We start from the raw sequence: 25068 nt of genomic DNA on the forward strand, positions 1-25068 counted from the left end.
TCTGGCGTCACATTCCTTTAAGTTAGGCTTGGTCAGTGATAGAAGATGTAGGAAGTGCGGTTTGGAGGAGGAAACGATCGAGTACGTTCTGCGCTCGTGCCCGACCTAGCCTATCTGATGGGACTTTTTAAAACACATTTCTTTGTATAGTATTTATAAAAAATTTGGTTTAATTTACTGTCCCCGCTATACTTGGCCCTCAAAAACGGAGGGAAGCCTAAAACGTAGCCACGGTATTGATTTATTTTATATTATGCGAATGAAAGATGATGCTATGGCTAAGAAAGTATTTATATCAGTATCCGCCTATGGAAGCAGGAAAAGGGGAGGCCGCCCACTCCGTTCAGGTGGGAAACGATTTAAATTTTCTTGATGTAACCAATTGGCGCCAGTTAGCACAACGAAGAAGCGACTGGCGCGAATTTGGACTGCCCTAACAGTTTAAACGGTTAAGCGCCAATTAAGTAATTAAGTAATGCGTTTAACGCAATCTTATGCATGATGAGTAGATTGCACGTATTTTCATGGAGAACGGCAGATCGAACGACACTGGCGCCAACTGACATGAAAAAGTAACTAACTTCCAAGAAAACTATAGGAACAAGAATTCGACATTTGCTTTGTCTAAGGGTGCTTCCACACTTTTTATGTGAAATTATTTTTCCCAGTTGTTGGTAGTTTTCTAAAATTTTTCACAGTTAAAAACTGCATGTTAACAATTGAATAGGATACAAAATATGCTAGCAAGTATTTTTCTTATATATTGAAAATGTTTATAACAGTGCTTCACGAAATTTTATACATGAATGGGCAAGGTGAAATAAGCTGCAATTGCTAAGTCTGAAGTTCCTTTATATTTACAAACGCAGCATCTTGCGTGATTGTGGCGACGTTACTGGCATGCATAAGATTGTGCTGAACGCATCTATATGAATAAGATGTTTATGACTCGGCCATAAACCCGGAGATGTGGGTTTTGGTAATGGTCTGGTGTGAAAATCGAAATTAACGTTTCAGACATCATTTTAAAGTTTTGCAAATAAACAACAAGAATAAGTTTACGCATGTAGGTTCGAGAAACAGATAAGTCTCTATTTGGTTTGAATATAAGACCAAATGTTTTTTCGTTATATATTTAAATAAGTAATCAATATATGTATGAGTATGTATGTATGTATATAAATTAGTAAGAAAATAAACCTTACACATTATCATTAATTAGTAGTTATGTAATAAACAAATTCACTACACTTTAAACCTTATCCTTATGCTTATTGAACACAGTGGCAACCGCTGAAGATTCTCCACTGGCTACGAAGCTGAAGAAAATATGGCTTAGAACACCAGTAGGCGAAGAGCAAGCCGCACAAGCAGTATTAGATCCTTCGATAGGTACCGATTAATCAATTCAATTAAATTCATTCACAGTAGTTTTATGTCTTAGAATTTGTAGAAAATTGTTTTATCCAATTACAGTTGAAAATACATAATAACTATTTTAAAGATTCCAAAAAAAAAAAAAACTATGTAAACACTCACAGCAATCCAAAAATAATGAAAGCATGGCAAAATAACTAATTTTGATATTTTTGCTTACTTAAATTATAGATTTTTTTTTTTTTTAATTTGCTTCAAATGTTTGTAGAGTTATTTTAGGACTTTTGGTTTTTAGTTCGGGTTTCGCTGTTGTTCTTTATTCCCAGCCAATAGTTACTTCGTACCTTTTTATAAAAAATTTTAAATTCATTGCGAAACTTGTGAATTATTGTTCATTAACTATGAAAGCGTTATACCAATTTTGCACAGACTGCTAATGAAGTAATTAGTAAATTTTTCTACATTAAAGTCCTTATTGAGCTCAGTTCCTTATACAAATTAAAATTTTTTAATTGTTTAATTTCTGCTATGACAATTAAAAAAAAATTATATATTTAAAAAATACCAAAAAAATTGAAATTTAAATTCGTTTGCAGTAAAACATAATATGGGTTTTGAAAAAAAGGAGCACTTAAACCTACTCGCAAAAGAACAACAATTATAATAAATAATTATTTGCAAAAATTTGATTAATTATTTTCTTCTCTTTATTTTCATTAATTTTATTAATTAATTAACTTTAAGATACAACGAAACTTTTTAAAGCAACTTCGAAAACGTTTTCGTAAAAATTCGAGAATATTGAGAGGTTTTGAAAAGTCGTCATGAAAACTTCTAAATTTAAGAAGTCTTTAATAAGCAGGTCGGTCTGTAGCCCACTCAGTTTAGACTGACTTAAGTACAGGTTTTGAGTCTCAAAACTAGCATTGATTTTTAAAAAAAATTTTTTCACAGCCTCTTTTATATTTATTTTCCATTCTAGGTTAGTTTGAATTGGCTGATCCGTGAGACCTCACATAGACTAAATGAGTTCATAGTATTACCAAAGGTTTGTTCAACGACCAAACTGAAAAAACCTATCAGAAAACAGGAAAAATAACTCCAAATACTAGAAGCTTCCTAGGACCTATGCTACTTGCTGCTTCTAGATCTGATGCACTCCTGCTGCAGTCTTAGCCTTGTGAGCGCAGGTCACGAGCACAAAACGTGCTCGTTAGTTTCCTCTCATTGTAACGTCTACGGTACAAGCTTCGAGTAAGGCGCCCTGATTAGTTGGCTCATCCGCTTTTTTTATTTCCGTGTATTCCTATATGCCCAAGGATCTAATATAGATGTATATTTCTCCCTATCCCAAATCTTTCAAGTGGTTGCTTAAGTTTAAGCTATTTTCCTCCAGAGTTTCTACTACTAATCTGACGGCTGTAGGATTTGTTTATTTCCCGAACTGCGACCGCAGACCCTACCGCTTTCGTAACTTCAGAATCATTGGTACATACGTGTATCGCTTCATCTGACCTTTTAGCTTCTCGTCACAGTCTTTCACCTCTGTTGGAAGCTACCATACTACTATGACGTGATATGTAGGCCTCTCAAATTTTTTGACGTACATCCTTTTTTAGGTAGCCGTCCACCAAACGAGAACTCCATAGTAAAGTATGGGCTTTACAATCGCTGTAAATATCCAATGAGGGAAAGGGTGGTATGTGGGATATACACCCATCACAGCATTTTTTTACCTGCATAAAGTGCCGCCGAGGCCTTCTTCACCTTCTTCTCCACGTAGAGCTTGCACTGTCTTGAAAGACTCCCAGATATTTTGTGCCAGGTTTCCCCTGCAGGAGCTTAGGCCGGGTCCAATTTGGAACCTTGTACCTCTTACATAGTAAAAAAGACTATAACCGTCTTCTCCGCGTTGGCGGCAACTCGACATTAGATACCCAGGTATGCTTATTGCGAAGTGCCGGATCCACCAAAGAGCTAACTGAGATAATTACAACGTCATCTGCGTACGCCGTTAGTTTGATGGGTCCCTCATCGAATCGCCGTCGACAACAGAGGTGATAACACCCCGCCCTTCGGCGTGCCCCTGTCCACTGATTTCGTGGCCTGATACAACCCCCATTGTAAAGTAATCTTCCTGCACCTAAGCATGCAACCGATCCATCTGGTTACGGCTAGATGTACTTAAGACCCTCCATAATCGCCTGTTAAGATACATTGTTGAAAGTCCCGGAAATGTCTAAGAAGACGCCTAAGGAGTAATCTTATTCTAAGGCTTACTCTATGTTTATCGCCACCCTATGCAGGGCCGTGTCTACCGACTTGCTTTTGTTGTACGCATGATGTATTTTGGAGAACAGTTTTTAATCCATGTTCGACTTTATATACACATCTATCAGCTATTATTGTTGTCGTTGTAGCGATAAGGTTTATCCCCGAAGGCTTTGGGGAGTGTTATCGATGTGATGGTCCTTTGCCGGATACAGATCCGGTACGCTCCGGTAACACAGCACCATTAAGGTGCTAGCCCGACCATTTCGGAAACGATTTATATGGCCACATTAAATCTTCAGGCCATCCCTCCCTCCCCACCCCCTAGTTCCATGAAGAGCTTGGGGTTGCCAAAGCCTCGTATGTTAGTGAAACAGGATTGGCCACGGATAGGTGAGGCTGAAAATTGGGTTTTTAGAAGCTATATATTGCGCTGGCAATCTGAAAGGGTTGCGCTACACAGCCCCTTTAATGCACATCTATCAGCTCCTCAAAGGTTTTGAGCAGAAATGATTCAGTCTTATGCCCTCGTCGAATATTGTTTTAAGCCATCCCACGATCGCTCTACTCGCGATTTGTAGCATTGAAGAGAATATACCATCTGGGTCCGGCGATTTAAACTTTCCATAAGTCTTCACTGCCTATTCGATGTTGGTGTCAGTCACGAAGCTCGACACTACCCGCTCCGTCATCGAAGTGTAAGTGTTGTCTGCTGGCTCTTCTGCATTATTCCCTGGATTGCATTTACCCTACCTAGGACTTTCACAAACTTCTAAAAGAAAAAAAAACGAAACCTTTTTTTATGTTTGTTTGTTTAATGGTGTGTTCAATTTATACTTATTATTTAAGAATTCATGAGCTTAACACCGGCTTATAATAATTGAATATTCAAGTATTATGTTTTTCTCTAGAAACTGAAGAGAAAGAAAGAAACATTTACTGGCATATTGCGATGGTACCATTTCGGAAACCGGCACGAATTCATCATCAGACAATTTCGTAATGTTATCAAAGGTTTTACCGAGATTCGAACCGCGAATCACACTAGTGGTTAAGGTAACTACAGTTTCACCGTGTGATTCGCGGTTCGAATCTCGGTAAAACCTTTGATAACATTACGAAATTGCCTGACGATGAATTCGTGGCGTTTTCCGAAATGGTACCATCGCAATATGCTAGTAAATGTTTTTTCCTTTTCAGTTTCTCTTAGAAAAACATAATAATTGAATATTCAATTATTATAAGCCGGTGTTAAGCTCATGAATTCTTAAAGAAACCTTTTTTTTATTTTTATACTTTTGATAGAGTGGGCCCTCACACATGATTGAGTGTACATATGTTTATAAAAGCAAAAATAAATAATTGCTCTACATTAAATTGTTTGCTTTTTTCCTAGTAGCTACATTTCTTATTTAAATTTTGGTTTGTAGTTTATTTGATGTAGAACGAATTTTAAATTAGTTCTTTTCGTCGATGTGCTGTGGTTGCGCTCATATTTCGTTTTCGTTTGTTTCATGTAGCAAATATTTACAAAGTAGATACTATGCTTGATTATTTCTTTACGGTTAACTTATTATTAAAATCGTACATACACACTCACAGTCTTAATGGATTATGATCAATTAGCACAATAGTGTTCAGTTGAATTTAATTTTTTGTTTTAGTATTAAATAAGGAAAACTAATTCTATAGATTTTTAAAGTTTTGTACATAAACATAAACATTTTTTGACATTTTCCAAAATACACTTTGGCAACTCTGAGTCCAGAAAATCATAACGGAAATTTTTTAAAGTTAAAGAAACATTAAAACTCTAGAAATAATTGTATAACCGTTTTTCGTCATTCCTTGCCAAATTTGGATTGGAGACATACCAGTTTCGACGTCATTACCGAACGAAAAATGTCACTGAAGATGGACAACGCTGAAACCGGGTTGTCTCCAAATCAAATTTGACAATAGCAATCATCCACAGAACATAAATGACTAATCACATATTATTACCTGTTTGATTAAAGTGTTGATAAAAAAAAATTACGATAGAACATGCAAGTTAAAAATGGGATATTATCGTAATTGATATTAGAGAAAAATTGTAAGTTTACAAACGGCGATAGTTACTAGGACATGTTTCTGAATTTCACTTCTTCATCAGCTAGCTTTTCGGGAGCTGAGCGTTGAACTCGAATCTCCAACATTCATATCAGTGCAAGCCTTTTAGCTGCTACGCCATATGAATGTTCCGTTGTTCGCTGTACAATTGGTCTCTAAGAGTTGCCTTTTTTTGTTTATATTCCTTTTGATCACCATGTAGGCACATACACTCTGTATGTAGTTTATTCCTAATGGTGTGGATATGATTTTTAGGCGCGCTTTTGAAAGCTTAGTAACATTTGTTCGGATTTTTACAGTATTTGTTTTTAATACTTCCGCTGTTACTATTATATCAACATGATCATATGTATTTATGGGATATTATCCTTTTTCATGTTGGAAAGAAATAAATGTTAATAAAAGAAGCTGCCCAGTTAGGTTAGGTTACGTTCAAGTGGCTGCCGTCCACATCGGAGCGGCACACTTAGGCCTTTATAGGCCCATTGTGAAACCACACGGATTTGTTCCTACTCTCCTAATCAAACCACTTCGTTGAGTTTGTGAAGCTAACTAAGCGTCGTGTATTGACCTCAGCTATATCAGTCAGATCTACGAGAAACATCTTGCCCATAAAACGTTGCCTTCTTCTACCAAGCGCTGGACATTCACAGAGTAGATGCCTAACAGTTTCAGGCTTTTCTTCGTTGCCGCAGCTTCTACAATAATCATTAAATGGAGCACCAATCCTTTCCGCATGCGGTCCAATACAAACATGACCAGTGAGAAGACCTACAACTAAGGAAAGATCCCTCTTACGGAGGGTGAGAAGCTCTCGCGATCTCTTCTCTTTCCATTCCGGCCATGTGAGTTTTGCTTAGTTATGCTTGTCAATTTCGATAAAAAACTATGCCTGATAATTTTTTAGGGACTATTACAGAAAGTGTTGCAAATCACGATACAAGAAATATTGGTGGAGGTCATATTTGTTTGTGTTTGAGTTAGGGAAAAGTACCACCAACAACAATTCCCCCCTACGTCGTAAAAAGGAAACAAAATACCAATAGGCTATCCAACCCTGATTAGTTTGAGGAAGTTTACAATAAAGCATACTTAACGAAGTAGCTGAAGCTGGTTTCTTCGTTGAAAAGTTGGCAATAATGTTTTCCCTTGGTCTGCCACAAGGATAAAGCAGCCTCTTTCCCTATTCTAACGTAAGCATAAATTTTTCAAAGATTCTTTTGCGGAAGGTCAAAGAAAAGGTTGAGCACATCCCTAAATTGTGCGGTGTATCCTGGAAATAAATGGTGACAAAGCAGATGCCTATCGTTTGTGGATAACAAACGATAATTGTAAGACTGGGTAATTGTGGAAATGTAATTTCACATTGACGTATTTGTTAGTTGTCAGTGATACAATTTGTCAAATGATGAAAATGCATTGCCAGCTTGAGAAAATATGTTTTGGGAAATTTTTTATGGGGCATTTTTATTCAAATATTGGCGGTCGACGTGGTGTGGTGGTAGCGTGTTCCGTCTATCACACCGCAGATCCTTGGTTCACGCCACGGGCAAAGCAAAAACGGAAATTCAGAAAAAAACATTTTTGCATTAGAAAAAGTGTTTCTAAGCGGTGTGGCCCCTCGGCAGTGATTTTGCGAACAGTCCGAGTGTATTTCTGCCATGAAAAGCTTCTCAGCGAAAACTCATCTGCCTTGCAGATGCCGTTCAGAGTCGGCATAAAACATGTACAGAGCTGTAAAAATCTGAACTGATTGAAATACAACTAAAATGCCACCTCCAGAAAGTGGACCAAAATCTCTATACTCTTTTAAGGAGAATAGTGCTTTTTAAAATCTGACCTCTTAAGTGCGTAAACCACATTTCGGGCATTGCGACTACGTCTTCTTTTTGCTCTGGGTACAACAAATTTATACTAGTTTCTGTGTCACCTCACTTAAGCTTATCAATCAGTTTGAAGCAAGAGCGCCTTTTTGCGACCCAGCGCGGGGAAGCCTCTGTCTATATACAGCGCAATTAACGACAGCAAGCGCCTAAGCCACCCACCTACATAGTGGGATTCAGATCCCACACTAGTGACAAATTGCATTTCATAGCAAAGGTTTAAAACCTAATAGTGGAAAAATACTGTAACGTGTGTTTGTGGTGGTATCAAGTCCGGGATGTAGTAGATGTATGTTCTTGAGCCGGTGTTGGTTTCAATAACTATTCGGCACAGTTTGTTAAATGTCAAAAAATATGTGTTTCACACAATCAATATATATTTCATACATTTTCTGCTTCGTATCAATATAAGAAAAAGGAAAGTAGAATTGCAAAAAAATATAATTTCGGTATATTTACTTTCAAAGATATTGTAACGAATTTCGGTAAATTCCGCTTATTCCAAACCTTCTGCTAACGTTCGAGTCGCTAAACTGTTGAATGAATAATTTCAATATTCAATAATATAAAATGGTCTTTATTAGACTACTTTGAGAGTACTTCATAACTCTCACTTCACAACTAATTGCGTATTTAAATCATACAGCTTGTGCTCCTTTTATACTCTCTGCTGCCTTGTCCGCACATTTATCCAAATGTCTGGACGTTTCTCCTACTAGAATCTACTACTTGGTTACCAGCTATATGCATGTGTATTTGTAGTTTATAGCCTCTCGCATAGCCATATGCGTGTGTATATGTGAGTACTACTTCGGCTGATGATTACATATGTTTGCGAGTATCTCTTCGTTGCCTTGTATGTACATATGTGTGTAAATGATGATTGATTTGTTTACGTACCAAGAGTGGCAGCTTGCGTTATTGTTGTTGTTCCTTTATTTAATAACCGCTTAGTGATGTATCACTTAGTGATACTAATATTCGTCACAATATGGTAGCGCTGTTTCGTGGTCTCATTCTGTATCTCTTTCTACCACCCGCTGAGGATAGCCGGCCCTATGCGCCACCATTTGAACATCCTGTCAAAACGTTAAAATGTAGCCATTTTGATCATCCTGTCTGACAGTTGACTGATAAGATATCACACTTGTTTTATCCACAATGATATTAGCTTCCGAAGTCAAACCTTCAACAGTTAGAAAATTTAATACGAACGAAGAGCTAGTAAAATTTTTTTAAACATTTGGACGAATAATCTCAATGTTATTTACCAAAATTTGGCGAAACTCCCATGATTATCCTATGACAGTACCCAAATACCGGTTTTGCGCTTCAAAATAGGCGGCTTAGTGACAAGCCAAGAAATGGCCGCCGAGAGGTATCACCAGACGCACAGTTGGAGATAATGTTCTATCCCTTATTAGGAAAAACCAGTCCATATCAAGAAGAAAAGTTGCTAAAATAGTCAAAACCACACATGTGCAAGTAACACGAATCAAGCAGAGAAATTCTATTAAGACTTACGAAAAAAGTTCAAAACGAAGTGAAAAACAGATGTCAAAAAGTATTTCCCTTTCAACTCTTTGAGACGTAATAAGCTAACACAAATAAGGAAAGTAAACTTTTGAAAATAGGAAAACCAACAAAAACCGTTACAGGTGTAAAAATTATCTGGCGAACAGTATCGCTAAAAATGGACAAACTAGATGTACAAAACTTTATTAGCATTTTTTAATTGCAGAACTTTTTGTACCACTCCTTTATTCAGCTCTGCATAGCAACGAAGTAAAATAAATAGATATACACGAGCCAAACCCGTGCTCATCTGCGCAACCAGTATAAAAGTCTCTTCTTAAATATCAACAGAAATCAATCAATTAAAACTTACAGCTGGCGTATGGTAGCAACTGTCGGTAATGCCCAAAGCTCGCTAATAGCCCGAATCTCCATCTTCACAACCAAAACTTTGTTTATAGATTTGGATTCCAAATAAGAGCGAAAAGGGACCCGTACATAAAAACAGCAATTAGAAATAATATGTATTATATCTATCTATTCTTCACCGTAACGAAATGCGCGAAATGTGAAAGGGCATTGATGAAACCATGTCCGTACGTCTGTTTGTAAACATGATAACTTGAGTAAATTTTGAGATATCTAATTGAAATTGGATGCTCATCTTCATCTAGCGTACTTCGCCTACGACACTGAAGATCCAAAGCAACATCAAAATTTTAAAAACAAGTTTTTTTAATTACTTACTTACTTAATTGGCGCTTAACCGATTAAACGGTTATGGCCGTCCAACAAGGCGCGCCAGTCGCTTCTCTCTGCCAACTGGCACTAATTGGTCACTCCAAGGGATTTTAAATCGTTTTCCACCTGCTCCTTCTAGTGGAGTGGGGACGCCCTCTTCCTTTGCTTCCCTAGGCGGGTTCCGTTAGAAACACTTTCTTAGCCGCAGCGTCATATTTTATTCGCACAACATGACCTAGCCAGCGCAGACGCTACATTTTAATTCGCTGGAGTATGTTGATGTCTGCGTATAGCTTGTACAGCTCATCGTTAAATCTTCTTCTGTACTCGCTATCGCCAACGTGTAGAGGTCCATAAATCTTTCGAAGAACTTTTCTCTGGAACACTCCCAGAGCCGCTTCATCTGATGTGTCATGGAACATGTTTCTGCACCATATAGCAGCACGGGTAGGATAAGTGACTTGTAGAGTATGATTTTCGTTTGCCGAGAGAGGACTTTACTTTTCAATTGCCTACCTAGTCCAATGTAGCATTTATTGGCAAGAGTTTTTTTAATTAGAAAAAAAATTTCTAGACGGGGTCGCCCCTCGGCAGTGATTTGACAAACACTCCGAGTGTATTTCTGCTTTGAAACGCTTCTCAGTGAAAATTAATCTGCATGCGATGCCGTTCGGAGTCTGCATAAAACATGTAGGCGTGTGCCGCCTATTTGTAGGAAAAATTAAAAGGAGCACGACGCAAATTGGAAGTAAAGATTGGCCTAAAATCCCTTTGGAGGCTATCGCGCCTTGCATTTATTTATTATTTTTTATTCCATTCCCTGTTCTAAGCTTTTTACTTCTTATTGCTTTTTTGAAACAAACTTCACACAGATTTTTGACAGTTTCTTTCGAATACATTCGAAGCACTGCCACAATTCTTCTAATTCTAATTTAAAAATACGAGCCGGACCCGTGCGCATATTGCGCAACCAATATAAAAGTCTCTTATCAAATATCAACAGAAATCAGCTGTTCTATGAATCAATTAAAATCTGGCGTACGGGAGCAACTGCCGGTAATGCAGTGCAAATATTCACAATAGTGCCATAGTACAAATAGATTTCTTTGTGTGCTAGCTAAACAAAAGCAGTACGACCAAAATTGCCCAAAGATCGCTAATAGCCGGAATCTTCATCTTTACAACCAAAACTTTATTTCAAATAAGAGCGAAAAAGGGGCACCCGTACATAAAAAGAGCAATTAGAAATAATATATATGATTTAACAGGACGTTAAGAAAATGAAATCAAATTCATCACGTCGACAAATTTATCTGCCAGGATATCGCATATCCTCACATTAACAGGCAGTCAAGAAAACGGTGCTTAAGCTTTCCCTATTCGTCCAGATAATTCGGTAGACAAATTTGTTCTTCATACTGGACGAAAAGAATTGTTTTTTTCGGACAAATAGTCACTTATGATAAATATTTTGATAAGTGCATGACAACTTTTTAGAACTTTTATGATTTTTGTTAAGGATTAGACAATATTTTATTAAAAAAATTTAACATGAAAAATATTTTGAAATAAATAGTCGCATTTCGACTGTGAGTGACTCTATGCTATATTAATTTTTGTTAAATAAATGAAAAATTTAAATTTTCTACTATCAACTAAACTTGTTTTGCACGTTTTTCTTCTCTTCTTCTTCTTGCTCTTCATAATTATATAGCAGCGTTGGATGAGGGCCTAAACAGTCCTATACATCACGGTCCTGGCAGCGGTGCGACGGCGTCAGGTGCGGAAAAAGGTGAATCATTAACAACCAAACAACGCTACCAGATCAAGCATCGTGAACTATTTTTATCACGTCAAGTTGAGGCACTGCCTGCCACACAAATTCGTGGCAAATGTTCGGTTACGTTGCTGAACGAAACAGAATCCCTGCAAAGTTATCTCAGTAAAGACGTGAGTCGTAAATTTCGCATCATACGCTAAAAATGAGTATAAAGTTGATTAATTGTTTAGTGCATTTTATTTATTACTTATAAATTTCTTCGTTGATTTTATTCAAAAAATAAATTCAAATTTTTATCTTTTTTCGACACATTTAGGACACGTTTTTTTACTGTTTGGTCTTTGATCCTAATCAAAAGACGCTGCTCGCCGATAAAGGTGAAATACGTGTAGGTAGTCGCTATCAAAGTGAAATTCCTGCTAAACTCAAAGATATATCAAACGATGATCGTAAATTAGAAGATCTCGAAACATTAGTGTGGACGCCACAACATAGCCTAAATGATCGTAAAATTGATCAATTCTTGGTTGTTTCGCGTTCGATTGGTACATTTGCACGCGCACTAGACTGTAGCAGTTCGGTGAAGCAGCCATCATTACATATGTCTGCCGCTGCAGCGAGCCGTGACATAACATTGGTATGTATTTAAGCACCATAGTCAACATATGTATATAGAGGATTATACAATAAGGCCTGATTTTTCAATGCAAGTTTAAGCACCAGTTAAAGTTAACTAGGGCTTAACCTTTCCACATTGATTGACCGCATACAATTTTTATACCCAGCTGTACTTATACACAGTGTATTATAACTTTAATTGGATAACGGTTGGTTGTACAGGTGTAAAGGAATCGAGATAGATATAGACTTCCATATATCAAAATCATCAGTACCGAAAAAAAAATTTTGATTGAGCCATGTCGGTCCGTCCGTCTGTCCGTTAACACGATAACTTGAGTAAATATCGAGATATCTTCACCAAATTTGGTACACGATCTTATCCGGACCCAGAATAGATTGGTATTGAAAATGAGCGAACCCGGATGATAACCACACCCACTTTTTATATATATGTATAACATTTTGGAAAACACAAAATGAATAAAATAAGCTATATCTTTGCAAAAAAGGCCTTTAAAAAATGGGCGTGGCACGGCCCCTTTTATGACTAAGCAATTTTCTATATTTCGGTAGCCATAGGATAGGATAGGTTAGGTGGTAGCTGCCCTGCTAAGGATAGCTCACTTGGACAAAACGAAGGTCCGTTGTGATACCACATACACCAAAAATAACGGTGACCTAGATCCAGCTACTTAGAGAATCGTTGGGTAGCAACGATAAAGCTCCGAATGATACCGATCTCAACTTTGGATATATCCTCGGGAGATCCAAGTGAGTCGCGACCGAAGTACTTTCGCCTAATTCTGGCAAAAGCTGGACAATCAAGCATAAAGTGATTTGGTGATTCCACCTCATCATCCTCCATACAGCTGCAGCAGGATGGAGTTTCCAGTATATTGAGACGTACCGCATGGATACCCATGGGACAGTGCCCTGTCAAAACCCCAATGACCATTGATAGGTGAGCCTTAGTGAACCCAATTATTTCAGCAGACCTCCTACCATCCACTTTCGGCCAGAAAGATCTTGCTACCCTGCAAGACGTGGTATCCGCCCAACGTTTGCTGAGCTGATTCGAGGCCCAGCTATGTAGGAGCAATCCACAGGTGGCCAGCGGGATGCCGAAGTCCCTACAGCCATCTTCATCCGGTTCAGTTGTACCGATGCGGGCTAAGAGATCCGCTTGACAGTTACCCGGGATATCACTATGGCCCGGGACCCAGATAATCTTAATTGTAAAATAATTCGATGCAATCGCAAGCGAGGTCAGGCACTCCCAGACCACCCTCGATCGCACTGTAGTTGAGCTCAAGGCCTTGATAGCCGATTGGCTATCAGAGTAGATGTTAAATTCCCTAACCGTGGTAGCACTGGATAGCATTCCATCCACCGCATCCTTAATCGCAGCAATTTCCGCTTGGAATACACTGCAGTGATCAGCCAACTTAAACTTGCGGCTTAAATTTACCGGCTTTAAATAACCTTTCCATCCAGCTTTGACCCATCCGTGAACATTCGGTAGCCATAACTCAAAGAAAAATTAATGGATCGTAATAAAATTGGGTACACAAATTTTCCCTATATCAGGAAATATTTCTAGAAAAAATGGACGAGATCGGTTAACGACCACGCACACTTTTACATAAAAGATTTTTAAAAGGGTCGTAGACGAAAATAATAACTATATCTTAGCGAAAAAGAGCTTTGTATCAATAGAATTTTACTTTCTAAATTAAATTATAACATTAAATTGGAAAACACTAAAATTTTTGAAAATGGGTGTGGCACCGCCCCTTTTTTGTCTAAGCAATTTCAATGTTTCGGGAGCCATAACTCGAAGAAAAATTTACATATCGTAACAAAATTGGGTACACATATTTTCCTTATAGCAGGAAATATTTCCAGTAAAAATGGATAAGATTGGTTAAGGACCACGCCCACTTTTATATAAAAGACTTTAAAAAGAGTCGTAGGCAAAGATAATAAGTTAAATCTTAGCGAAAAATAGTTTTGTACTATTCGTATTTTTATTGTTCTGTTATATCTTTATTTTAAAATAAACCGTAGGGAAATCCCCATATCTCAAGGAAAACTGCATTATTACCCGCTCAAGATCATTGGTGTTAGCCTCTATATCCTTTTTGTTTCTTTTAAACGAAAATTAGTTCAGAATAGAACCATATGTATGTATGTATATGTATTATTGCGCAGCCTTGCAACACTATTAAGCACACAAAACAAACAACAACAGCATTTGAAGTGTACAGCTGGGTATGCAATGTTCGGTTTCACCTGAACTTAGACTTCCTTACTTGTTGCTGCTCATCTAAGTTTAAGCGGCCAAAGTGGCAGGGTTAAAATCCAGTCAACTGTAACTGAAGTTTAAACTTGCACTGAAAAACCGGTCCTAAGGATGCTATAACATTACAACTTTCATTCTTCTAAACGCTTTGTTTTTTTTTTTTTTTAGTTTCATGCCATGGATACGTTGCATAAGCACAAATATTCTATTGATGAGGCGATGTGTTCGTTAGTTCCTTCCACCGGGCCAGTACTCTGCCGCGACGAAATTGAAGATTGGAGCGCCTCAGAGGCGAATCTTTTTGAAGAGGCATTGGACAAATATGGCAAAGATTTCAATGATATTCGACAGGACTTTGTAAGTTGCTCAGAAAAACATATTTCTTTCACGCACGCTTTATTTTAAAAAGATGATACTCATAATTACAATAGAGCAGTTCAGGCGTTTGTGCAAATGGTTTAGAATTATTGCATGGCTAGGTTGGGTTAGGCTGAACTGTCTGGTCCGTGAGGCATCACATAGACTGAATTAGTGCTACCAAAAGTCTGCTGAATGACCAAACTGAAAAACCCTATCAGATACCAGGACCTACGTTTGAAAGACGTGTACATGACTTTCGGCACTTTGCAGACGCGTGATGTGGCTATATTCGGCCGTGAAGAAACAGTCGCGTACTAACTGTGTAAATGCCAATCTCTAGTATCTTGGGCAGTTATATGCTGCCGAAACTTAAGGAAGTAGCTAAACGCTCACACTGTGTCTCACTTGTGCTCTGATCTTTGGTGTACCGACGGCATCGGGAAATGTCAGGCTTGGTGAATAAAAAAAAATGTCCCAGTTTAAATGGAGAATATCGACCATATAATGGCTGAAGATAATATTTGAAGAGAGTAGAATACTGAATCAATGTAAAAGACGTCTTACTTGTCTTCTAAGATTTTGCCGCGACTTTCAACAATGTCTCAAAGCGGGCAATATGCAGGTTTTAGCTCCTTTTGATAAGTTGAATCGGTTGCATTTTGAGTTGCAAAAAGACTTCTTGGCAATAGGGGCGATATGATGCCACAAAACGGAACATATTTTGGGCTTACCTATGTCCACGTTATATCCGAAATCCATCGAGATATTCTAGTGAAAGACACTGCCCAATACAAACCTAATGATCGCCCACAGTTGTTGTTGTTGTAGCGATAAGGTTACTCCCCGAAGGCTTTGGGGAGTGTTATCGATGTGATAGTCCTTTGCCGGATACAGATCCGGTACGCTCCGGCAACAACACCGTTAAGGTGCTAGCCCGACCATCTCGGGAACGATTTATATGGCCGCATTAAACCTTCAGGCCATCCCTCCCTCCCCACCCCCAAGTTCAATGAGGAGCTTGGGGTCGCCAGAGCCTCTTCTGTTAGTGAAACAGGATTCGCCGCGAATAGGTGAGGTTGACAATTGGGTTTGGAGAAGCTATATATTGCGCTGGCAACCTGAAAAGGTTATGCTACACAGCCCCTTTGAATCTGGTATTTTAATCGCCTCTTACGACATGCATACCCACCGCGGGTATATTCTGACCCCCTAACCCGCTGGGTTAGTCCTTTTGTACGCTGTTGGCATTAACAATATCGTACAAAAAAACTATGATAGGCCAACATCTTTTTGAGATAATGACATTTTTGATACTTTTCTGTGCTCTGGGCGAATACAATTGTGTGATTTGCTGCAAAGTAAATAACTTTGATTTTTAATAATCGGGGATTGCCCATATTGCTTTTTTTTAAATGTATGAAAACATTTATTTGAAGCAATTTTTTTTAATTTTATAATTTATTTAATAATTTGGGAAAAATTTAAACAACGTGACATCAGGACGGACAAGGCGACAGCTGTTTCGATTATACCTTGTAAATCTCTTCAAAGCCTTTTCTCCCGGGAGTGGGAGTCGAACTCGCACCCCTACGATAGTTGAAATGGTTGTAAACGCATTCAGCTACGTCATGCCTGTTGTGAAGTCTTTCCCAATTGCCTTCTTTTTGCATACCAAGCATAGCTTTAACACATAATTGCATACGAAGTATGCAATGTGTAAAAGATTAAAATATGTAAAATGAAGGAAAACTAAAAAAGTAAATTTTTCCCATTTAGTTGATCAATTAAGATAAGTTTCCACCTACTTTCAAACAAAACTAACAAATGTTTTAATTTATATAAATAAAAATGTGTGAGTACCTGAAATGTACCTAATTTCGTGACAAAAATTTTCTGATGTACCTAATTCCGTGGTAAAGCGTCCCTAATTTCGTGGTATTTAGTTAAACTCTAATTTTATGGAAAAAAATAGTTATAATTGATTTTAAACGCAAATTCCTAAAGATACACAAATTGATTTACTGAAATTCATATTGAGAAATTTAAAACTGTTATTTTTTTTTATTGTTATTTTATTTATGAAAAGAAAGAGTTTTAAGACCAAAATAAATAAGTAAAAACAAGCAAGGAAATCTAAGTTCGGGTGTAACCGATCATTACATACTCAGCTGAGAGCTTTGGGGACAAAATAAGGGAAAATCACCATGTAGGAAAATGAACCTAGGGAAACCCTGAAATGTGTTTGTATGACATGGGTATCAAATGGAAGGTATTAAGAAGTATTTTAAAAGGGAGTGGGCCATAGCTCTATAGGTGGACGCCATTTCGCGATATCGCCATAAAGGTGGACCAGGGGTGACTCTAGAATGTGCTTGTACGATATGGGAATCAAATGAAAGGCGTTAATGAGTATTTTAAAAGGTAGTGGACCTTAGTTCTACAGGTCGACGCCTTTTCGAGATATCGCCATAAAGGTGGACCAAGGGTGACTCTGTTGTTGTTGTTGTTGTTGTAGCAGTGCTTCGCCCCACCTAACAGACGCGACCGATCACAAACTGTCATCAATATCCTCTAACGGGAGTCCAAGGAAACTTGCTGTTTCAACAGGGGTGGACCATAGGGAAAGGGGTGTTAGAGGCGTTGGTTCCACATTACAATTAAAGAGATGGTTGGTGTCATGTGGGGACACTTCTGGATAGGTAAGAGTTTAACCTGTTACAGTATCCAGAACGAAGTTGAGCCAGAGTGACACGCGTTTCCCTGGGGAGTATGCGTTCCTCTTCCGCAAGTTTTGGATACTTTACTTTGAGTACTGGGTTCACCGGGCAATTCCCGGCATAAAGGTCCGACGCCTGTTTGTGGAGTTCACCAAGGACCTGCTTGTGTTTTTTCGCTTCATACGGCTGTGTTCTCAGATGCCGTATTTCCTCAAAATGCTTACGGAGATGACTCCTTAAGCCCCTAGGCGGTGCTGGCTCGTCAATCAGATGTCTGTTGGGATGCCCAGGTTTCTGGGTATTCAACAGGAACTGTTTGGTCAGCATCTCGTTTCTTTCCCTGATGGGGAGTATTCTCGCCTCATTATGTAGATGGTGTTCTGGGGACATAAGAAGACAGCCCGTGGCAATTCTGAGAGCAGTATTTTGGCAGGCCTGTAGCTTCTTCCAGTGGGTAATTTTTAGGCTTGGCGACCATATGGGTGACGCGTAGCACGTAATCGGCTGGCTAATTGCTTTGTATGTAGTCATGAGCGTTTCTTTATCTTTTCCCCAGGTACTGCCAGCAAGGGATTTGAGGATTTTGTTACGGCTCTGAATTCTCGGAACAATTGCGGCTGCGTGCTCACCAAAATGTAGATCCTGATCAAACGTCACACCCAAGATTTTGGGGTGTAGGACAGTCGGTAGCGTAGAGCCATCGACGTGGATGTTCAAAATGGTACATTTGGGACGTCCATGTTGTAAATAAGGTCGCGGAAGATTTAGTCGGTGATAATGCCAGGTTTCGCGAGGCGAAAAAACTGGAGAGATCAGGGAGGTAGCCGTTTATTTTATTGCATAGCTCATCGATCTGTGGGCCTGGGCCTGTGGCCATTACTGTGCAGTCATCGGCGTAGGAAACGATTGTGACTCCTTCCGGTGGTGAAGGTAGCTTAGATATGTAGAAATTAAACAAAAGTGGGGATAGGACACCACCCTGTGGCACCCCTTGTTTAATCAAGGGTGACTCTAGAATGTGTTTGTACGATATGGGAATCAAATGAAAGGTGTTAATGAGTATTTTTAAAAGGGAGTGGGCCTTAGTTCTATAGGTGGATGCCTTTTCGAGATATCGCCATAAAGGTGGACCAGGGTGACTCTAGAATTTGTTTGTACGATATGGGAATCAAATGAAAGGTGTTAATGAGTATTTTAAAAGGGAGTGGCCCTTAGTTATATATGTGAATCATCTGTCGGGTACCGCTAATTTATTTATATATGTAATACCACGAACAGTATTCCTGCCAAGATTCCAAGGGCTTTTGATTTCGCCCTGCAGAACTTTTTCATTTTATTCTACTTAATATGGAAGGTGTCGCACCCATTTTACAAAGCTTTTCTAAAGTTATATTTTGCGGCAATAAACCAATCCAATTACCATGTTTCATCCCTTTTTTCATATTTGGTATAGTATTATGGCATTTTTTTTAATTTTTCGTAATTTTCGATATCGAAAAAGTGGGCGTGGTCATGGTCGGATTTCGGCCATTTTTTATACCAAGATAAAGTGAGTTCAGATAAGTACGTGAACTAAGTTTAGTAAAGATATATCGGTTTTTGCTCAAGTTATCGTGTTAACGGCCGAACGGAAGCACAGACGGTCGACTGTGTATAAAAACTGGGCGTGGCTTCAATCGATTTCGCCAATTTTCACAGGAAACAGTTATCGTCATAGAATCTATGCCCCTACCAAATTTCACAAGAATTGGTAAATTTTTGTTCGACTTATGGCATTAAAAGTATTCTAAACAAATTAAATTAAAAAGGGCGGAGCCACGCCCATTTTGAAATTTTCTTTTATTTTTGTATTTTGTTGCACCATATTATTACTGGAGTTGAATGTTGACATAATTTACTTATATACTGTAAAGATATTATTTATTTTTTATAGGAATAGGAGTAACGGTCTTGCCAATTTCATCATGGTATCTTCAACGATTGCAAGATTACAGCTTGCAAAACTTTCAAATTACCTTCTTTCAAAAGTGGGCGCTGCCACGTCCATTGTCTAAAATTTTACTAATTTTCTATTCTACGTCATAAGGTCAACCCACCTACTAAGTTTAATCGCTTTATCCGTCGTTGGTAATAAATTATCGCACTTCTTCGGTTTTCCGAAATTTTCGATATCGAAAAAGTGAGCGTGGTTATAGTCCGATTTCGTTCATTTTAAATAGCGATCTGAGATGAGCGCCCAGGAACCTACATACCAACTTTCATCAAGATACCTCAAAATTTACTCAAGTTATGGTGTTTACGGACGGACGGACATGGCTAAATAAATTTCTTTTTTCGCCCAGATCATTTTGAGATATAGAAGTCTATATCTATCGCGATTAGTTTATGCCGTTACGGATTACCGTTATGCGAACAAAGTTAATATACTCTGTGAGCTCTGCTCAGCTGAGTATAAAAGTTAGTTTAATGTACGTACTTTTCAAAAACTTTTATTTTTATTTTTTTGTTGTTGTTTTCTTTTTGAATTTTTTTTATTTTTTATTTTTTTTATATTTTCTATTTTTTTTTTCATTAAATTTAAGAGTTCATAGAACTTTAGACATTATTGAAATGAAGTAAGTAACATTAAATGAAAGAAGTTTAAAACAAAAATAAACAATAAAATAATGTATTCAATTGATGTAACTAGTTACTTTTCTAAAAATTACTTTTATTCATTATTACTAAACATGTTTTTTTTTATTTTTGTTTTTTTTTTTAATTTTTTTGTTTTTTGTTTTTGTTTTTTTTTGTTTTTTTTTTTGTTTTTTTTTTTTGTTTTTTTTTTGTTTTTTTTTTGTTTTTTTTTTTGTTTTTTTTTTTTTTTTTTTATTAGTAACTTCTAAAAATTGCTTTTATTTATTAATACCTGTAAATCCGAATACTCCGCGGCTGTTGAGTGATACTGGCGGCTCTAATTATTTCAAGACATCGCAAGCATCATAAAAGAGTACATCCACTGTGTCTGGCCAGCGCCAGTTTGCCCCACTCATCTGCATAGTTTTCACATCGAACCTTTTCCCGATGGTCCTTCGATTATTGTCAGTACCACACCAGGGAAATTTTGTTCCTCATAAGTTATGAGGACATAATCGCCAACTACGATTTGTTGATGTGAAACGGGGCCTATATTACGTGATATATCTTTATTAGCGGTTTTTTATTGGATTTTGCTTGTGTATCTTTGGGTCGGCTAACTTGGCTCTTCTTTTCCCGTCTCTGCGACGTCTTTTCTAATTTGATTTTTTTCTTCTTCGACACGGCGCTGATGTTCGATGAAATCTGAAGCTATGGTCACTGTGGGTGTTGCCCTTTTCACATTTCCTTTTGCCACAGATCAAAACAGAAAAAAACAATAGGGCATTCTTGAACGGGGTTGGAAACCCTGCTTTTCTATTATCGTTATTATTAGCACTGTGACTAGAACTTGGTTGTGTCACAGCATCCTCGCATACAGCAGACTCAATATTTTCAGGAGTCTGTTCATTGATAGTTCTTCCTTGGTCAGTTGCCAGAGTTGAGTATGGTTTACCTTTGGGAGTCGAGCTAATCAATGAACCATCAGGCTGCAGTGTGAAAATCTCAAATGAACCATTCTCCTTGTTTAGCAAATCAGAGATCTGTAGTTCAAGGGAGGCATCTAGGGCGTTGTTAGCCGCGCGTGTATTGGCACTAAAGTTCAAGCTGCTATTAACATCTTCTCCCGTTTTATTGCGTATTTTTCTCCAAAAGTGAAACAGATTTTCATTCTTTATGTCACCCAGCCATTCCTGATCTTAGCATTCTTGAAACGACCTTATTTTTGGACTACCTACGAGCTTCTCAAATTTAAGTATAAATTCCTCGCCTGGGGTTTCTGGAGAGTTGCTGTCATTAAGAGCATGTGGCAAGGCTACCGAGGTCTCACTAGCATGTGGTTACCACGAAATTAGAGACACTTTATATATATGTGGACCGTATAATTTAAACGTATTTTTTTATTTTAGTTACCATGGAAAACACTGAAACAAATCATAGAATATTATTATATGTGGAAAACGACCGATCGTTATGTGCAACAGAAACGAGTTAAGGCCGTTGAGGCGGAACTTAAATTAAAACAAGTTTATGTGCCGCAGTATAACCAAGCAAACAAAACTGGCAATAATGGAGGTGTCTCCATAAAAGGAGGTGCAAATATTTATAACGGCACTATAAACGGTGGAGGTGGTGCTGATCTTTCCAGCAATGGCAAGCCATGTGAATCTTGCTCAAGTGTTAAATCTGCACAGGTAAGCAAATAATAAACTAATACATTGCTGTCCATCCCATAGATCAATTGATTACACGTATTCTTACTCTCCATCGTTCAGTCGTTAGCCAACTAGCAACGAATAAACACCAAGCTTGGCCGCGACGCTTAGTGTATGCAATTGTGTGTACAATGCAATGCCCTGTGAGAAATTTTTTATGGCGAATTGCAATGCCTTTTATGTTACAAGTCGTTCAAAGGAGGCTATAGATATAATATTAAAAGGCATTTCGATTCCTCCCACAAAAATATAAACATTTTAGACAAAAAAACTAGTCAGGTACTATATGAAGAAAAGAAGTTAGACTTTTTGGAAAAATTTAAAGGGTGGTTGGCTAAAGTAGAAAATAAGCAAGTTGTCAAGCAATAAAATAGAAAAATGAAAACTGAGCTATCTTCCATGATCAGCTTAGATATTGTTTAACAATTTTGTTTAAAATTGTTAACAATTTTGTTTAAAATTGTTAACAATTTCGAAGACAGATTTCAGGATTTTGTTTGTTTTCAACCATTTCTTGACATCTTTGAAAACCCCTTCAAATGCGATATAAGTAAGTATGAATTTGAAATTCAGTCCGAGCTAATCATCTTACGAAGCGAAAACATTCCAACACACGGAGATAATATTGAATTCTGCAAAAATTTAGAAGAATCATCATATCCAATATTGAAAAGAATATCTTTTCAGTGCCTATCACTTTTTCCCACAACATATTTTTGTGAGAAAATATTTTCGGACTTAAAGTTAATTTGCTCAAGCAGCGCCACAGTTAACATCAAGTAATTTATCGAATATACTTTTATTAAGAAGATGTCAAGAAAGTATTGATATTGAAGATTTTATTTAAGATATAATATAGTTTTACAAACCCAAATATATATAAGGAGTTATGTAAATATATCACGAAAAAAAAAATCAAAATGAATTTTTTTTATTTATTTAAATTTCAATTGGAAACCGGGAGGGAGGGAGGTAAGGTTTCCAAATGAATGGTTTAAATAAATAAAATATTGAATATTTTGATTTTGTGATTTTTTCCATGATATATTAATTTGTAAAATTACATTATATATTTAATCAAACTGATAATTGATAATTGAAAATATATGAGAAAGAATGTTGGAAATTTTCTGTGTCGCTGTGCTCTTTGAATCGAATGCAAGTTGATGGTTGATGCAATATGCCTAAAAATTTTAATTTTTGTTCAGTTGACCTACATAGCATTTATTTTACCAGTCATAATGTTTTCCTACCAGTCCACACACTTATAAAAATTAATTTGCATTAAATCATTAACATCGGTAATACAAGAATTTTATCAAATACAAAATCTGTAAAATACCGCCCTTATTTAAAAATGTGTAGGCTTAACAAGTAACACACTTAAATTTTTTCTTTGAAAGTCTAACACGTTTCAAATTGTCTACTCCAATCCAATATGCTGTTATTTTGGTTTAAATTTCCTACTGGGCTGCTCCCATTCTCTCATACACTCACAATTTTCTTTTCGGACACCACTTAACTAATAACATGTTATTGCAACAAAAATTAAATGTATCTCTCTCTCTTTAGTGGTATCCATGGACTGGTATTGGCCATGGTGTATGTCGACTTTGCCAAATTTGTTGGGACTATTGGAAAAAGTATGGTGGTTTAAAGAACGCTGCTAAACTCGAAAACGATTTGGAACCCAAAAAGAAGGTGCCAGTTGTTGTTGAGGTTGTCGATACTGAGAAGGTGAGCGATTTATCCAATCGCCAAATGCATAAGTAAGTACTTACAAGTAATTATAATTTCTTTCTTAATGTGGTAAATAAAATACATAATGTAATTTTTTCATACTCTCTCTCTAAGATGTCCGATGGTCAATTGTGGTAAAGAATTTAAGTTGAAAACTCATTTAGCGCGTCATTTTGATCAAGCGCATGGCATTGCAATTAGTTCGGGCTCACCACGGCCCATTATGAAAACTCGCACCGCCTTTTATTTACATACGAATGCTATGACGCGTCTGGCACGTGTTCTTTGTCGAAATTGTATAAAACCGCGAAAGGCAGCCCGACAAACTTCGTATGCTATCAATACGCAATTAGTTAAACAAGAATGTAAGTTGGAAAAGTAATATATATATATATATATATTTTTTTTTGTTGAAGTGAAACTTGCTACGTAAGTAAGTAAGAAACTTGCTATATCAACTTAGAACGATTCATTAAAAAGGGGAAACGGCATGAGTGTGAGTTTGTGAGTTTCTACGTCGAAAATCAGGCGGCTATTAATGAAATTATTTTAAAAATGTACTTCTTCAAAAATGTACTAGGATGTAAAGAATTGAGAGGATTTGTCAGCTTATGTTCACAAAATGGACTTTGTTAACCCCCTGACGCAAACCGATCCTTTCAATTAAAACAATGAAATTAATGACCACTCTTTAAATAACTTTTAAATGGCGATACTGCTGGTATCGACTTCTCACAGACTTGTCGACGCTTCCCAAGGCAGCCGGTTCTATGTACCGGAGCGACTCGGGATTTTTCCCGACCAAGGGATGTCTTTTCAGTGTAACCTCATTACTCTGCTACAACACCTTCTCACAGAGAGCGACGAAAGAAATGGAAAGGAGAACGTAAAGGGAAGGAAAATGAATGAATGGAGGAAGTGAAAGGAAATGAAGAAGTTCATAATTGACGAGTTATCGGATTGTTATCGACGTTTCATGGGCGTGCTATACATTAATTTTGAATGTTATCCATTTGTTATCGGCGATGTATAGGCGAGTTAGCCATTAGTTACCGAAGATTTTTAAATTTGTTATCGATAGCAAACTTTGTCGATGACTTATCGGTATATTATCGAAAAGGCATCAAAAAATGGTGATTTATTATAGAAAAAGATTGACTTGTAAGCAAAAAGTTTTGATTTGTTATCAAATAAATATCGATTTACTATAGATTTAAATCGATATTTATTCGATAGCATTTCGATAATAAACCGATATCACGTCGATAATATACTTATATAACTCTGCGAAAACAGCTGTTAGGGCAACCAATAGCAT

General features: G+C 37.3%; 1 protein-coding gene across 5 annotated transcripts in view; it reads left to right on the forward strand.

Annotated features, from left to right (window-relative positions):
• Positions 1 to 25068, forward strand: part of MTA1-like (metastasis associated 1-like) — an 81075-nt gene that overhangs the window by 48664 nt on the left and 7343 nt on the right. For 2 of the 5 annotated variants that reach the window (XR_010949013.1, XM_067761757.1), the window contains exons 3-9: positions 1285 to 1392; positions 11614 to 11849; positions 11996 to 12316; positions 14771 to 14959; positions 21705 to 21989; positions 23583 to 23779; positions 23865 to 24115. Coding sequence is in view for 4 of the 5 variants with exons in the window: in XM_067761757.1 (XP_067617858.1) it covers positions 1285 to 1392; positions 11614 to 11849; positions 11996 to 12316; positions 14771 to 14959; positions 21705 to 21989; positions 23583 to 23779; positions 23865 to 24115 (1587 nt within the window). In the remaining variant the exon portion in view is untranslated. The remainder of the gene's footprint in view (positions 1 to 1284; positions 1393 to 11613; positions 11850 to 11995; positions 12317 to 14770; positions 14960 to 21704; positions 21990 to 23582; positions 23780 to 23864; positions 24116 to 25068) is intronic. The other 3 variants (XM_067761758.1, XM_067761759.1, XM_067761760.1) reach the window with 3 other exon arrangements.

The sequence above is a fragment of the Eurosta solidaginis genome, chromosome 1 (genome assembly GCF_040869045.1).
Source record: "Eurosta solidaginis isolate ZX-2024a chromosome 1, ASM4086904v1, whole genome shotgun sequence".
NCBI lineage: Eukaryota > Metazoa > Arthropoda > Insecta > Diptera > Tephritidae > Eurosta > Eurosta solidaginis.